Consider the following 17,328-nt stretch of genomic DNA (forward strand, 5'->3'; position numbering starts at 1 on the left):
AGACTAGGGATGCTGTCCCATCCTACAATGCACAGACAGCCCCCATAACAAAGAATGACCCAGCCTGACATGTCAATAGTGCCAAGGTTGAGGAACCCCGGGGTGGAGGGAAGACCAGGATTAAAATGGTAATCGGTCTTGCTATGGTCTTGCTATGGTCACTCTGACAAGAAACCTCATGAGAGTGTTTCTGCACAGAAAACAGAGGTATTTGCCCTGATGCCCAGGCCTCTGCATGGGGAAAACAGATACCAGTCATAGCCACAGAATCCAACTCACACTATCTACGTTTACAACTAGGGTGACCACCCTAACCTGGTTTGCCCAAGAGTCTCCTGGTTTTTAGCACCAGGAGGCTTGTGACCCAGGAAACTTCTCAGTCTCAGCTGGGAGAGCTGATCACCCTGTCCACAACTCTCAGGCCAATCCTCCTGCAGTCACCTGTCATGAGCTTTCCATAAACACAAAGCCCCACCTGCTCTGTTTCTCGGTGTCCAGCATCCTCTGCAGCTCTCGAACCCGACACTCAAACTGGGATTTCTCATCACCCAGGACACTCCTCCAGGCCTCCCACTGCCGCTCTTTTTCTAGCAGCTCATCGTTTAGGGCCTCCAAATCCATGACCTGTTCCTCCAGCATGGTGCACGTGGTCTTCAGAGCCTCCATCGTCTGCAAATCAGTAGCACTAATTTGTGCCTTGTCTTTAAACAAGGATTTCCTGGAGATTACTTTGGTCGGGTCAGTTTCAGAAAAGCACAGGTTTCTAACTACAGTTTGAAATGCAGTTTGTCTTTTTCTTCTGCAGCCCAAGGGGACCAGGCAAGAATGGATGAAGGGCCAGTTCTGCAGCCTCCTTAGAGGCAGAACCCAAAGCAAAGCCAGGGGAAGTGACCAAGCTTAAAATCAAGCCATTTACATTGATCCCCCAAAGCATTTGACTTTGTTTTTATCTATCTTTATTTTTTCGAGACAGGGTCCAGCTCTGTCACCCAGGCTGGAGTACAGTGGCATGATCACAGTTCACTGTAGCCTCGAGCTCCTGGGTTCAAGCATTCCTCCCACCTCAGCTTCCTGAAAAGCTGGAACTACTGGCATGCACCACCAAACCCAGCTAATTTTTTATCTTTTTCATTTTTTTTTTAGAGATGGGGTCTCACTGTATTGCCCAGACTGATCCTGAACTCCTGGGCTCAAGTGATCCTTCTGCTTCGGCCTCCCAAAGTACTGGGATGACAGGGAAGAGCTGCCACACTGGCCCTATTTTTTAAAATCAAAATTAATAAGAACTACACACTTTTAAAAGCCATTTTTAAAACCCTAAAGACTTGGAAACAAGACATGATTTTAAAAAGAGCCCAATTACTGTATGAGGTTCAGTGTTGCAACCCTTGGGAGAATGCACCAAGCACTCCTCCTAAAATCCTTCTAAAAGTCCTCCAGGGATCTCACGACCTTGTTAACCCTCCTTACTTGCTTCTGGCTGGTAAGCTGCATCTCTCGTTCTGTGATCTCCCGGCGGAGATGGTCCACTTCACTTCGCAGTTGTACAATCTCATCGTTGGCGCCAGAAGCCTCATCGAGTTGTTTGGACAAGTAGAAGTTTTGGTTGTTGAGTTCAGCGTTGTCCTCGGTCAGCTGGTTTAGCTGCTCCTCCAGGTCTGTGATTACCTAAAAGAGGAAAGGAATCCAGTAACACGCCAAGCACATTCATTTCAAATAAGAAATTGCTTCTAGGGCTATGGATTTCTGAACCCACATGACACTGGCAATCAACGTGCCACTCATGAGTTTGCTCACCTGACCTTGAGAGCCATGTCCAAGCTCCTATGCCCACCCACTTAACTCTAAACATGAGCAGTGGAAGAAAAAGACTCAGTTTCTCTCTAACTCAGGACACATCTAAAAAATATGGCAAAAGCAATCAAAAGTAATCACTGCATGAAACGGACGACTTCGAATGAGATCAAGTTGACGGAAATAATATAATGTGGAAAGAAAATGCAAATTAAGAACAGACGGGTATCACCATCCACTAATTAAGCTAAAAATGCCCATGACACTATCTCTAGGACCTTATTATTGGAGATGGCCATAGTCTTAGAAAGCAAAATGAAGTTCTTATCAAGGAAGACTGACGGGGAAAGACACCAGGAGTTATTTCAATAATATCACAATCAATAAATTTAATTTCATACAACAAAGGAAAAAAACTTCAGGGAAACTCAGAAAAACCCTGAAAATACAATACACTGTACTATAGCATGACTTTAATGGATTTTACTATACAGTTAGCTATCAGACAATGGGAAGCCATGTATATGAAATTGTTATTTTATTGAGAGAGATTTAATCAGGGTTTGCTAAATTACTCTCCTGCTCAGTAGCAGAATGACTTCAATTTCAGAACATTTAGCTTTCCTATTCTCTTTGCTGAGATTTAGTATTACGGCTTGCAGAGAGCTTTTATGTATAATACTTTGGAAGTTTAAGGGCAATTTTCTAATAATAGTTGGACTGAGGCACACAGGCAGTAAATTAAATTTTATGTAACAAAAAGAAGGAAATTAAAAGGAAATGCCATTAAGCCTACAGTTATTAATTGTTTCCAATTTTCAAACCTAGAGTCGATTTCATTTATGAAATGTTGCCATTGCTTTCATGACTAATTCCCTATTTTAACCCTCTTTGATTATCAATTTTTAAAAAAATCTTGCCAGGCACATGAAATTAAAGAACATCAATTAAGTACACTTGTCCACAAATGTACTCAGAGGAGATACAACTTTTCATTTTGTTAACTGAGCTGATAACCTTTTAGTGTATGGTCTAATGGTCTAGTAATTTGCTTTTTAATGTCAAAAGCCACATTAATTCCTAATGTACGATTTTGAGGTACACTGTCAGCTGCAAGAGGGGGAATAAAAGTTATCTGGTCAGGTTCTTAGCTCAGATACCTTCTTTATCAAGGAAGACAAATAAGGAAAATCTGTACGTTTGTCATTCCTAACAGACATTTATGACTTGCAGGGTCCCTGCCTTTCCCTTTCTGTGGCATGTTAAATCTCCTAAAACCAGAAACAATGAATAAACAATGCCCACTAGTTCAACTGGTCTCCTTCCTGTAAATAGTAAACCCATTCCTTAAGATGTTTTTCATAATGTCTCCATTTAACTACTAATGCCTCCCCCTACCTCTTTCCCAAATAAAAATGAGACAAGCGAGCTGGCTTGGAAGATATAAAATGGATTCTGGAATCCCAAATAAGCCATCTGACCTTTGCTGGGTTGGTTTCTCCATCTGTGACATGGGAGTGAACACTATATTTACTCATCTGCTTTTACCTTTTTAATTTTTTTAATTTTCTTGAATGTTATTTGACCTTAATGTATCATGTAAACACGAGGTCAGGAGATCAAGACCATCCTGGCTAACACGGTGAAACCCCGTCTCTACTAAAAATACAAAAAATTAACCAGCATGGTGGCGGGCACCTGTAGTCCCAGCTACTCGGGAGGCTGAGGCAGGAGAATGGCGAGAACCCGGGAGGCGGAGCTTGCAGTGAGCCACAACTGATACACTGCACTCCAGCCTGGGTGACAGAGAGAGACTCCATCTCAAAAAAAAAAAAAAAAAGCCTCTTGGGGAATAAACAGACTAGATTATAGAAAGTCTGCTCACATGAAAATACATCATTGCCAAAATAATTTACTTGCCATTCAAGGATGTACTTAAGACTTTGGGTACCTGCTTTCTTTGATTCACAAAAAAAAAATGCAATTTATCATTTGTGATGGTAGCCCATTTCTGCCACCTCTTCTTTTTCTCCCAAAGTTATATTATAAAATGCTAAAGAAGAAACACTTGAAAAAGGGCAATTTGGTATCACTCAATTGAGATGGGCCCATTGGAATAAGAAGGGTCTTTCTATTTCCCTGTTGTCATCCAGTTTTCAAGGGTTCTCATGCCTCTGATTATATTTCTGGTTTGTGATTGCTGGTTCTATATTTGGTCATCATCTCTATTTTGCCCATTTGACAAGAGAAGTGTCACATGTTTTTGTAAAGTACCCATGCCGAGATTTAAGGCATTTTAATTGATTTGGACTTTTTATACACATATTCTATCTACCCAAGCCATAACACATTTAGCTTGTGACCTTGTTTCAAGTTGCTGGAGTCATGATATTAAATGTTGGACACACCCACACACACACACATACGTTACTGAGTTTACAGATATTAAACTGACTTATGACATAGGCAGTACATTAATGGTCTTTGTGGTTTTTTTAAAAAAAGGCATAACAACAGGCAATGTTCACTACTGTCCTTTGAAGTAGGTATTATTTTATTTCTATTTTATAGATGGGGAAATTGGAGCAACAGAGATGCTAGGTAACTTGCCCAAGGTCACTGTTAGTAAATAACAAAGCCAGAATTTGAACCCAACACTAAAACTCAAGAATCTACATTCTTGCCCCCTGAACTATACTGCCTGTCTAAAATACGGATAGAAGTGTTTATTCACTTTTTTATTCAGATCTTTGAAAACTGAAATGATGGAGGTAAGATATATTGACCATTCAGGACAATCCTTCTTGATTTTGATCCAGGGAATGTGCAAGGAAAATTGTTAGGTCTACTTTCCGGTCCTGGGTATATTCTCTACCCACCAAGGGCAAATGATTTGTTTACTATGAGTCTGTTAACCCCAAAGATAGAGGGTAAAAAAGAGAAACTGAAAGGCTGATTCCATCTTAGCAGTGAAAAAAAGATGAGCAAGATATCTTCACAACGCAGGGGCCAGCAGAGCTTTCTTATATGCTGTTTTTACAGATGAGAGACAGAAGATATAAAAAAAAGATCTAAGCTGGACGTGGTGGCTCACACCTGTAATCCCAGCACTTCGGGAGGCTGAGACGGGTAGATCACCTGAGGTTGAGAGTTCAAGACCAGCCTGACCAACATGGAGAAATCCCATCTCTACTAAAAATACAAAATTAGCTGGGCATGGTGGCGCATGCCTATAATCCCAGCTACCCAGGAGGCTGAGGCAGGAGAATCACTTGAACCCGGGAGGTGGAGGTTGTGGTGAGCCAAGATCACGCCATTGCACCCCAGCCTGGGCAACAAGAGCGAAACTCCATCTCCAGAAAAAAAAAAAGATCTACTCTCAGTGTCAAAAAGAAAAAAAAAAGAACTCTGTTTGGGCTTATCTGTTGTTTTTCAATGCTATCATGGTTCTGAGAAGAAGATGTGAGCCCCTCACACCCAACTGGAAGACCAGGAGAGACCAGGAGACGAAAAATACCAGGTAAGTGTCCAATGGCATGTTAGGGGCGAAGAAACCAGTCAGATAATGAGCATCAGGCTAAACAGACACAGGACTGAAATCCTATTTTAATGCCTGGTTCTCTTCTGAAGGCAGCTATTTGCATATTATTTATTTTTAATCTTATAGCTGACAGATTGATTCATAATTAAAACTGTGTCATATGTTTGCCCACCAACTCCCCTCTAAAACAGACTTAGGTAGGGTTTTAAGTGCCAGATTGAATCAAATCCTTTTTAAATTTCTTCAAAATATAGAAATGGTCTGAGCTTGAAAATCTTACTGTGCATGAGCGTTTTGAAAGCTGAAGAGAGCTCCTATCAATTGAGTTATTATGGGAGTTGTGGGAACTCCCATAATAACTCATTTTTAAATGACAAAGATGACATTTCCTAGCGGAGACAATCTTGGGCAATGCCAAAAAGAAAGGAACCTCCAACACACTCCTCTGAAGTGTCTTTAAAGCGGTCTTGAACTTGCAAAAGTATAATTGAGACCTACTATTGTGGCCAAATGTTGTTCTAAAGTAGTGGTTTTCAAACTTTTTAAAATAGCAGCAGAGCCATTTTCCAAACAAAAGAGTATATTATAAGCTCAGGAGAATAAAATAATAATAGTAACCAATGTTGTTTAGTACTTTCTATGGATCAGGCCCTGTGCAAGCAGTTTGCATGTTATATCATTTAATTCTCGCAGCAACCTTATGAGGGAGGTACTACTACCAAATCCCATGACTCAGTGTTCCATAAGTTGTATTATTTCTGAAATGTGGATACGTGGTATACTGGAACCAGCAGCTCTCTCTCTTCCCTCACCCAGCCCCCAAAGAGCAGTTATTAAATAAATTATGCATCCTACAATCAATGAGCTTATTGATTGGAACTGAGGGTATACAATGTTATCTCCATTTTACAGACAAAGAAACAGAGGCTTAGTAGGATAATACACATAGGTTACTAAGAGGCCAGTTTATAATCTGAACTCTATCTGATTCCAGAGCCCATGGCTTAGACTACTAAGTTACCCAGCTCCTCTGGCTGAAATGTGGGTGAAGGGCATCTCTCTCAGGTTCAAACACACACACTTGGGAAGGCCCCCATAGGCTTCGCCACAGAACACAGAGGTAAATGAAGCAAAGATTAGAAGTCACCATTCCAGAAAATGCAAATTTAGAGAGCATTAGAGTTACATGAGAAAGTAACCAAATGCATTCTACATACTAGTGTATTCCACTAAAACTAAACTTCCAATTTTTAAAATGGGGGACAAGATGAATTACAAAGGGGTACAAGGAAACTTTTGAGGGTGATGAATACAATAAATATTTTGTTTTTATCGCTCAAGAATAAAATTTGGATAATCTTATTATCCAAAATAATAATAAAATTCATTATTTTGATTGTTTTGCTGTTTCACAGTTATATACACATTTTAAAATGCATCAGATTATAGTACACCAATTATACCTCAATAAAACTGTAAAAAAAAATGTTTTTTAGAAAGTTCTTAAGCCAAAAGACTAAAAAAGGAAAAAAGAACTCCAGATGAATGGAACAGGATTACTAATGCACACATTTTTTAAAATCCAAGCTTATATAAGGAAAAAATAGTAATATAAAAAATTCCATAGTCATAAAATGATCTCTACATTTTATTCAGTGATCATTCACGCGCATGTATGTAATATAAGCAAATAACTCTTGTGTAAAATAAGAAATGAAGACAACAAGAAACTAAAGTCCTAGGGCAGAAAACTACCAGAATGTCACCCCCCAACTCCTCAAGGAAGGGAGGAGGGATGGAGAAAATCCACAGACATTTTAAGGCAGGCCCATCCCGATCTACCATCACATCAGGAAATACAGACCAAAAAACTGGTCTGTCAGTTCCCTACTAAAGTCAAACAGAGGCAAATCTCATGACCTAGTATAGTAATTCTTGGGGATATGTTCACCAGACGTAAGTGCTCACAGCCAAAGGCCTTGTGTAACAGGGTTTCCTAACAGCTTGATATGGAAACAATCCAAACGTCTACCAACAAGGAGAATGGATAAACAAACTATAGCTCTATTCATACACCAGAAACACCACACAGTAATAAAAAAAAAAAATTATTGATAGGTACAGCAACATGGAGGAACCTCACAAACCATTTAAGCAAAAAAAAAAAGCTAAGCCCCAGAGAGGACATCCTCTGTGATTCCATTTATATGACATTCAAGAACAGGCAAGACTAAACTATGGTTATCAGAGGTCAGCATAGTGGTTACCCTTTGGGTGAAGGATGATGATGGGAAGGGGACATGAGGGAGCCTTTGGGGACTGAGAAAGTTCTGTGTCTGGATCTACACTGGGGTTACCCAGTTGTCTATCTGTGTAAAAATTTTATTGAGCTGTATACTTAAAATTACTACATTTTTATGTGCTTTACTAGATACATTTTATACCTAAATTAAGAAAAAAATACCATTAGGACTTAATATTTCATTTACAGTAGCTAAAGAGGAAAGAAAGAGCTCATAACAAGAAAATAAAATATGTACGTGTGTGGAGGCTGGGAGGTGTCTCTGGAAATCCACAAATGCAAATAATACAAACAAGGACAAGATCACTGAGGACTAAGAAGGTAATAAAGTGACAAAAAGGCCAAAGAAAAGAGAGGGCACATGAATAAGGAGAACATCCCCATCTTCTGAAAGGGGCCTATTTCAGTGCTTCACTCTGATCAAAAATAGACTGAATTCCCACTGACCCTACTCTATTACATAACCTATGGAAGATGCTTATCCACTCATAGAATTTACTTCTCTCAATATAAATAACATCTCCCAAAGAGTCCTAGATTTTGAATTTGCATGTTAGAAAGCCAAATTTTGCCTGGTAGAAAGTTACAATTTCTAGGTCTCCAGGAGAAGAGCTCATTGGTCTTTCCTCAGCAGGGGCAGCAATCTGGAGAAGTCTCACAGATACAACTGCCCTGGTGACAGGGGACTCTCTGACCTGGGCTAGCCATGGAACCTTCTACATTGGGGCAGGAGGTGGAGCTGCCTTGGGATTTTTGTTGTGGCTGCTGAAACCTATTAGTTGTTCCACTAATAGTGAGAATTATTTTGACCCTTCCAACTATCCTCTTCCCCCAAACATGAAGAATGGTTTCAGTTTTTGAAAACTGGAAGAACCCCCAAAAACAGGTTATCTAGGGCTCAAAAACTCCAAATAAGGTTGATTGCATTATCTTCTTCAAGCTGCAAGTTCTTATCAAAACTCAGTCACCAATATTTTAAAGAGATGTCCCCTTTTCCTTCTCTGTTTTAGTTTCATGTTATTTTAATCGTCTTTGGTTAATTAATACTCACAGTACAGCTGTTACGAAGAGCATCAAATTTGCGCTGGATTTCATCTCTATGTGCCTAAAAGGTAAGAAGTTGATTATAAATTTTTCATAGGGTAGAATACAATTCTACATGCTACGGGTCAAATATAGAGAATAGCAATTTGCCTGGAAAGCCGAGAATGCGGCACCAGCATCTGTTTTTCAAAGAACTAATTAATCAAATCATCCCCAACACCAGAAATAAGTTACAGGAATATACAATGCTGTGTTAATAACAATTAACTCTTTAGACCACACATGCACACCCTGTACAAATATTTTTAACATTTATATTAACACCTAGAGACTATTAGGAGAAAAGGGAAAAAAAGCAATAAAGGATGAACTTTTACTCTCCTTCATTTGTCCTATTTCCATTCTGAAAAGATGAGTATTTTCCCTCTTCCCTCCAACTGACTCCTCCCCAGCCTACTCCCTGACACACACATACACACAGAAACACACACACAGGACAATAGCCAAGACAAAGGGACTTTGTGTGTGTGTTGTTTTTTCATTAAAAGCTGCGGACATTCAGAAAACTCTACATCGGCCTTGAAATAAATATATATAGGCTTTCTCCAGGACAAAGCTGCCTTAAACCAGCAGCATTTTTTCAGTTGACAAGGACTTTTTTAGTGCATACTATATGCTTGACACCGTGGAAGGATATAGGCATCCATGACCCACGCCTTCATTCTGGTGAGGGAAGATTGGAAGTGAATAAGTGCGTGATTACAGATTGGGACAAATGTTATAAAGAAAACAAATCGGGACCAGTTTAAAAAAAAAAAAAGAATAAGAAAGGTAGGTAGAAACTTACTTAGATGGGATGGTCAAGGAGGGCTTCTCTGAGGAGGTGGCATGTAAGTTGAAACCTATAGGATGATGAGGAGCCAGCCATGCAATGGACAGGAGACGTCAGAGGGAGCAGCATTTGCAAAGACCCTGAGGCAGGAAAGGGTCTGGTGCATTTGATGAACAACAACAACCAAAAAAACTGAGTGGCTAGAGCAGAGTTTTTCAAACTGCAAGCTGTGACCCAATAGCAAGCATGACAAGTGGGGTTTTTTGGTTTGTTGTATCCAATGAAGTAGAATAAAAAAGATAGAATTGAAAACATTGGAATGTGCCTTGAGTAGTAAACATGAGGTCTGTTATAGGAAACTTCTGCTTTAGATACTATAACTCATCAAATTTAAGGTACTTTCCATTGTAAAACCTATGACTATTTTATGTAACATTAAGAAAGAAAAAGTGCTGTTAAACTATGACATGTTTATGTCTGTATATGACTGTAATATGCACCTTGATTTCAGATAGCTTAGAAACAGTGAAATACAGTATATATACTCCCTTCTATTGGATTGCAAGTAAAATGTATTCTGTGGGTTGTGGTCAACTTTTGAAAAAGCACAGCAAGGAAGAAAAAAAAGTAGCCCAAGATGATGATAGGGACCAAGGCAGAGACCAAGAATCTTGAAGGTCCAGTAAAGAATTTAGGTTTCATTCAAAATTCAATTAATTGAAAACCAATGGAAAATTTTAAGAAAGAAAGTGACGGATTTTACTGTTGTTTTAAGATCACTGTAGATGTTATAGGGAGAAGAGGATCAAAATAGAACAAAGGTAGAATGTAGCAGGGAAACCACTGAAGGTATTGTTACTGTCATTCAAGTGAGAGATGATGGTGGCTTGGAGAAGGATGGTGGCAAAAACAAACAAACAAACAAACAAACCAAACAGAGAAAGTGGATGAAACTGAGATCTCCTTTGAAAACATAAGGAAAAGGACTTACTGATAGATGTGTGGCCAAGAGGAAAGAGGAGTCAAAGATGCCCTAACGGACTTTTCACTTGATAGACAAAGTGGATATGGTCCCCTTTGCTTATGTGTGAAAACCCAAATAAGAACCCAGAACCCAGTTTAGGGCAGATGTAAGAGTGATCCTTCTATTTAATTATTTAAAAAAAAAAAAGTCTCCATAAGAAGGTCTATAAGAGGCCAGGCGCAGTGGCTCATGCCTGTAATCCCAGCACTTTGGGAAGCCGAGGTGGGCAGAGCACGAGGTGAGGAGATTAAGACCATCCTGGTTAACAGGATGGTCTCTACTAAAAAATACAAAAAATTAGCCGGGTGTGGTGGCAGGTGCCTGTAGTCCCAGCTACTCTGGAGGCTGAGGCAGGAGAATGGTGTGAACCCGGGAGGCAGAGCTTGCAGTGAGCCGAGATCACATCGCCACACTCCAGCCTGGGTGACAGGGCAAGACTCCGTCTCAAACAAAAAAAAAAAAAAAAAAAAGTCTATAAGATAACTGAGTCAAAAATTTTAGAGCTGTGATGTTTTTTCTAATATGTCTATTTTTCCATAAATACTATTGTAAGTTTATAACGGCAGATTAGATACTTTAGAAGAAAAGATTAGTGAACTTGAAGACAAGTAGAAACAAAGAAGTAGAAGACAAGAAGTAGAAACCAAAATGAAACACAATGAGAAAAGAAAAAGGCATTTTCAAAAAATGCAGAGCATCAGGGAGTTGTGGACAACTTCAAGTAGCCTAACATACATGCAATTAGAGTCCCAGAAGGAGTATAGGAGACAGAAAAAATATTTCAAGAAATAATGGCCACAAATTTTCCAAAGTTGATGAAAGCCATAAACCCACAGATACAAAATATTCAACAAGTCCAAAGCATAAGAAATGTGAAGAAAATTACCCTAAAGCACACTATAATGAAACTGTTTAAATCCAATAATAAAAAGAAAATCTTAAAAAAAAAAAAAAAAAAACAGCCGGAGAAAAATACATGTTTCATTAAGAGAAACAAAAATAAGAAAGACAGATTTCTCACCAAGATGGGGAGAAGGAGTGGGCATGAAAAGCTACAACACAGTAAAGCAATATCTTCAAAGTGCTGAAATAAAAAACAAAAGAAACAAGCAAAAAAAAAAAAAAAAAAACAACCTGTCCACATAGAATTCTATACCCAGCAAAAATACCTCTTAAAAAATGAAGGTAATATAAAAACTTTTTCAAACATACAAAAGTTGAAGGAATTTGACACCAGCAGACCTGTGCTATAAGAAATGTTACAGAAAGTCCTTCCGACAGATGGAAAATGGCAACCAGAAATTTGGATCTACACAAATGAATGAAGAGCCCTGGAGAGATGGTAAAACAAAACAAACCAAAAATAGATTAGTTGCTGAAAATAGCCAGAAGAGAATTATAATGTTCCCGATACAAAGAAAAGATAAATGTTTGAGGTGATTCATATCCCAATTACCCTGATTTGATCATTACACATTGTAGGCATGTATCAAAATGTCACATGTATCTCAAAAATATGTACGACTGTGATATATCAATTTAAAAATATATAAAATACCAAAAAATAGAAAGTTGCATAGACAGAATCACAGATTTATAAATAAAAAGTTATTGTTTAGAATTGACTTCCTAAATAACTAGCCTATATTCTATGGACTAATTTAACAGATCTTAATTTTTTTTCTAAAAATCTACCTGCTTTTTGCCCAGCAATAATGAGAGATTTATTCCTTTGTTAAGATAAGAATACTGCTTATCCAAAGTAAGACTGTGGCTATCAGCACTATGTCAAAATCTCATCTGTGACCAAGCAGCAGCCTAGACCCAAGGACCACACAACCCCCTTTGGTGTCTTCCATGATCACCAAAAACCAAAGGCAAGGATTCTTCCTAGAGAAAGAATAAGGCCCTTATGTTAACAGACTCTTGGTCAGGAATCAGCAAATTTTTTCCTTAAAATGCCAGATAAGGAAATTTCCTTAAAATTTCCAGAGCATCCAGTCTTGGTTAGAACTACTTAACTCTACCCTTCTAGAGAAAAGCAGCCACAAACGATATGTAAACAAATGGACATGTTTGTTTCCAATGTGTTCTAATAAAACTTTATCTACAGAAAACAGTGACAGACTAAAATTTGGCCTGTAATTTGCCAGTCTCTGCTCTAAATGACCATTTGGTGTGAAATCTCTCAAAAACAGAAACAGGAAGCTGAGAGTGGAGTTAGCTCCTTCAAAGCGTTAAGTGGTGACCATAAAAAAGCTCACTGGCTTATCCACAGGGACAGAAGCCCTATTCCACTTTCTTATTAACAGCAAAGTTTCAAATAACACAGCACCATTAAAAACTCATTTAACTCTCCCATTGGAGTCTGAAATTTCAGTAATTAATACTGATCCATTTCCATTAAAATTAACCATTATGGGGCCTTTGGATCATGTCAAGCAATCCTCTCTGAAGGTTAATATAATGAACCACAGTCATTATGGCTTCTGATTTATTACTGTTTATGAAATATAAACACAAAATGTAGAACTGACCCTGTTGTGGTTGCTAGACATACTGTAAGCACTTAACTACTGAACTAGTCACAGTAAGAAAATGGTAAGTCATATGTTTTATGTTTTTTTGAAATAAGTTATAAAACAAATACACAAAAAGGCAAAAGCTCATGCAATAGAATATACACATAAAGACAGCAAAACACATAAGACAAGCTTTGGATGCGCTCAACGAAATGTGTGAGTGTTAATTAGATATTAGGTGCTACAGAGAATAAATATCTACATTCTTAAAAATTACTGAGGACCCCAAAGAGCTCTTGTTTATGTAGTATCCACCTACACTTGCAACATTAGAAATTAAGACTGAGATGGCCAGGCGCAGTGGCTCACGCCTGTAATTCCAGCACTTTGGGAGGCTGAAGCAGGTGGATCAAAAGGTCAGGAGTTCGAGACCAGCCTGACCAACACGGTGAAACCCCTTCTCCACTAAAAATTTAAAAATTAGCTGGGAGTGGTGGCGCACGCCTGTAATCCCAGCTACTCAGGAGGCTGAGGCAGGAAAATCGCTTGAACCCAGGAGGTGGAGGTTGCAGTGAGCCGAGATCGTGCCATTGCACTCCAGCCTCCTGGACAACAGAGGGAGACTCCATCTCAAAAAATATATATATATATTTGGCCGGGCGCAGTGGCTCAAGCCTGTAATCCTAGCACTTTGGGAGGCAGAGGCGGGTGGATCACAAGGTCAAGAGATCGAGATCATCCTGGCCAACATAGTGAAACCCCCGACTCTACTAAAAATACAAAAATTAACTGGGCGTGGTGGGTGAGCACCTGTAGTCCCAGCTACTCGGGAGGCTGAGGCAGGAGAATCGCCTGAACCCAGGAGGCGGAAGTTGCAGTGAGCTGAGATCACGCCACTGCACTCCAGCCTGGCAAGAGAGTGAGACTCCGTCTCAAAAAAAAAAAAAAAAACAAAATTAAGACAGATATTTTTCAAATATTTATTTTTTATTTCTTTTAAAATAACACTAACATTGCTTTTGCACCATCAGTGCAAATATTAACACAGTGAAAAGTGTCAAATGACATCTTAGTATTGTTATGAAAACAGTCTGACACCCAGGCATAATGGCTCATGTCTGTAATCCCAGCACTTTGAGAGACCAAGGCAGGCGAATTGCTTGAGGCCAAGAGTTCAAGACCAGCCTGGGAAACACGGTGAAACCTCTTCTTCACAAAAAAATACAAAAGTTAACGGGGTGTGTGGCGTGCACCTATAGTCCCAGCTACTTGGGAGGCTGAGGTGGGAGTATCACTCTTGAGTCTGGGAGTCAAGGCTGCAGTGTGCTGACATTGCACCAGCCTTGGAACATAATCAAGAGAAGGGTGACAGAGTGAGACCCTGTCTCAAGGAAAAAAAACCATCTGATCTTGGGAAACCCAGGAGTCCACAGATCCACTTTGGGAATCACTAACCTAGGAGTTGGGTGGCAAAAATGTGGACGGACAGGCTGTAGCCAGTCTGCCCCTAAGACCAGAGAGATACTTTCTTTTGGAAGTATTTATGCCTTAATTTTCAGGGAAGTTACAAGAAGAAGAAAGAAACGTAAACTACAATGTAGCCTTGAGGGAGCAAAATATCTGCAGAACTGAAGAAAGGAAAGAAGCGTATAGATGTAGATGTCTGACCACCTTCTGGGATCCATGGTCAGGATTCTAGAATGCTTAGGCTTCTGTGCACCCACCCCCTTTCCGGGTGAAGGCAGGCACCAGGCAAGAATGTCACCTTACGTGCCCCGATTTCACAACTTGGCTATCATGCCGATGGCTTACTAATTAATTAAACAGAGAGCTTGATATTTATGTACAAGAATGAGAACGTGCACTGACTCATGATTTTAACAAATCAAAGAGGATGACTTTGGGATCCCATCACGTTATGCAGGGAGAAGGATTCCTTTCATTAGTGTCTCTAGCTTTCAACTCTTGATTATTCAACATTAGTCACTTGACAGAATCAGTAAAAGAACAGAGGAGCAAAAACACAAAATGTGTTCGTGAGGCCTGGCCGGTGTACACAGAGCACACAGCACGCCTCTTGCCTGGTGGTCCTCTTCAGAGTGATGCTTATACCACATCACACATCGTGTGCTATAAGGTGTGCAGACTCAAATTCTCTCCCTTGAGATGGAGTCTTAAATATCACATTCAGGCTGAAATGTCTCTTCTCCAGCATAAGTACGGAAGTATCTTAAAAGCATGTTTCTGTTTAAATTTGATAGGATGGGTGAAGTGAAAGTGGAGAAAAGGCAAGCATTAGAAATGGCAACAAAGGCTCCCAGCTGCACCGCCAAGACCCTTCAATTGAGAGCTTTAATTTAACTGTGCTCCATCTAATTTGGCCCAGGGATGGAGGCCAAGCAAGGTAACTGCTCCCTTTCACAGGCTAGGAGATGGCTGCCTCTTACAATTAAACAATAATAGCACATTTGACTATTCCCTTTTATTGGTAAAACAGCCTGCTGTGAAACTCACAAATCTCCTAGGCGATCATTTTAGATCCAGCTGATTTAATTTGACTGATGCTTGTGCAGGGTCTCAACTTGGGTCTCAAACAATGAGAAAGTTGGAAAGTATGGCATTTTGAGACCATCTTCTCTTTTTCTTGGAAAAGATGTTTTTCAGAACAAATTCAACTAACCCATTCAGGCAACAAACACATGCTGTCCATAACCAGGTTTATGGAACATAATCAAGAGAAGGGGGAAGGAAAAGCCCACAGCCTTGAAACTGAACAGAAGCAAATGGAAATGGAGTTTGGATTTCCGTATGATGGGTTTGCAAACAGCTGTTGGAGGAAGGCACTTCTGCCATCATTTGAAGAAGCCCTGTTTTTTCCACAGCATCTTCATCTGCAAGAGCAACAGAGCCCTAGTTTCTAAACCAAGGGAGGTTTGTTTCCTTATTTTTTTTTTTTTTAAGAAGATGCTTTGAGGCAGTGATCTCATCTAACTAAATTAAGTCGTGACTTGCTGCTGTGCTCAGCTTCCAGCAGCCATCAGACACAGCACATTCCAACCAGCAGCAAGAAAGGATTTAAAGGACTAATTTCCCCATAGATAAAGAGCAGTGACACGTGCTCTATTTTATGCCCTCTTCCTTCCAAACAGAGCCAGGATAAGATACACAGTCACCCCTCCTTCCCAGTTCCAACAGAGCAGCAAGATAAATGTGTCCTTCTCGGCTGCTCTGAAATAAACAGATTTGAGGAATTACAGACCAATCCCCTGGGCAGAAAAAGCTAAAGACACAGCATTGGGCCCATAGCAAGGGCTTATTAAATATGGATTAAATTGCTGATGTCTCTTTTTCTTTCAGAGGTTGGGTATAGGTACAGGAGGAAAATATTAATATACATTGCGTTAAATATAATAGTGGTTGAAATTTAGGTGCCTCCCTTTAAAAGCTAAGAAATGTTATCTGTCTCTCTCTCTCTCTCTCCACCCATCCAACTCCCAACTCCAGCAAGTCTATAAGCCTTCTTGGCATGAACTCTTATATATCAACTTCATTCCTAGCTCCATTTTTTCTTCTACAGACTTATTTTCTCTTTGCCTTTTGTTTCTTATTTTGTTCTGTTTTACTGTGTTGCATCTTTCCAAGCAGTTTTCAGTCCACTGTGAAACAAGACAGTATACACAAAGACATACTGTGGTTATTTTTTGCCAAAGCAAATTTTGGGGCATGATGTGGCATCATTTAATGAGTGTTCTCATAGAGACTACGGAACCTAAATGTGCAGTCAATATCTGAACTTGGTATAAGTCCTAGAAAATCTAGGATGCACAAACATACTGGAAGCCACTAAACCTTGGACTGGTCCTATACAGACCCTGGCACTGTCAGATCACATTCCCAGTTTGGTTCAGATACTGGGATCCCCAAACTCAACAATGGGCAATAACTTCTAAGAATGCAACTACGTTAAATATATATAGATATAGATAGATAGATAGATAGATAGATAGATAGATATAGATATAGAGATGTACATGTGCATTACATCTAGGTAAATTGTAAACAATGAATGTACACGGCCATTCATTCCACGGAAGTAACCCCAATCAAAGAGAGGTTTAGAGATGTTCACTGACGGAAATGGGGACAGCATCCAAGTTGAGTCAGAATGAATAAGGTACCTATTTAGGTGGCTTATTAAAAAAACACTAAACCCAATCAAGCTGTATTGTGTCTGGCCCACAGGAGAGGGCACCCTGACCAGCAGGCAGG

At 39.6% G+C, this 17,328-nt stretch overlaps 1 protein-coding gene across 8 annotated transcripts in view; it reads right to left on the reverse strand.

Annotated features, from left to right (window-relative positions):
• Positions 1-17,328, reverse strand: part of CIT (citron rho-interacting serine/threonine kinase) — a 189,867-nt gene that overhangs the window by 48,169 nt on the left and 124,370 nt on the right. For all 8 annotated transcript variants that reach the window (XM_024256949.3, XM_024256948.3, XM_063712267.1 and 5 more), the window contains exons 24-26: positions 8,689-8,742; positions 1,471-1,668; positions 476-669 (exon numbers count right to left, since the gene is read on the reverse strand). In XM_024256949.3, coding sequence (XP_024112717.2) covers positions 476-669; positions 1,471-1,668; positions 8,689-8,742 — 446 coding nt within the window. The remainder of the gene's footprint in view (positions 1-475; positions 670-1,470; positions 1,669-8,688; positions 8,743-17,328) is intronic.

Source organism: Pongo abelii, chromosome 10 (genome assembly GCF_028885655.2).
Source record: "Pongo abelii isolate AG06213 chromosome 10, NHGRI_mPonAbe1-v2.0_pri, whole genome shotgun sequence".
Classification (NCBI taxonomy): domain Eukaryota; kingdom Metazoa; phylum Chordata; class Mammalia; order Primates; family Hominidae; genus Pongo; species Pongo abelii.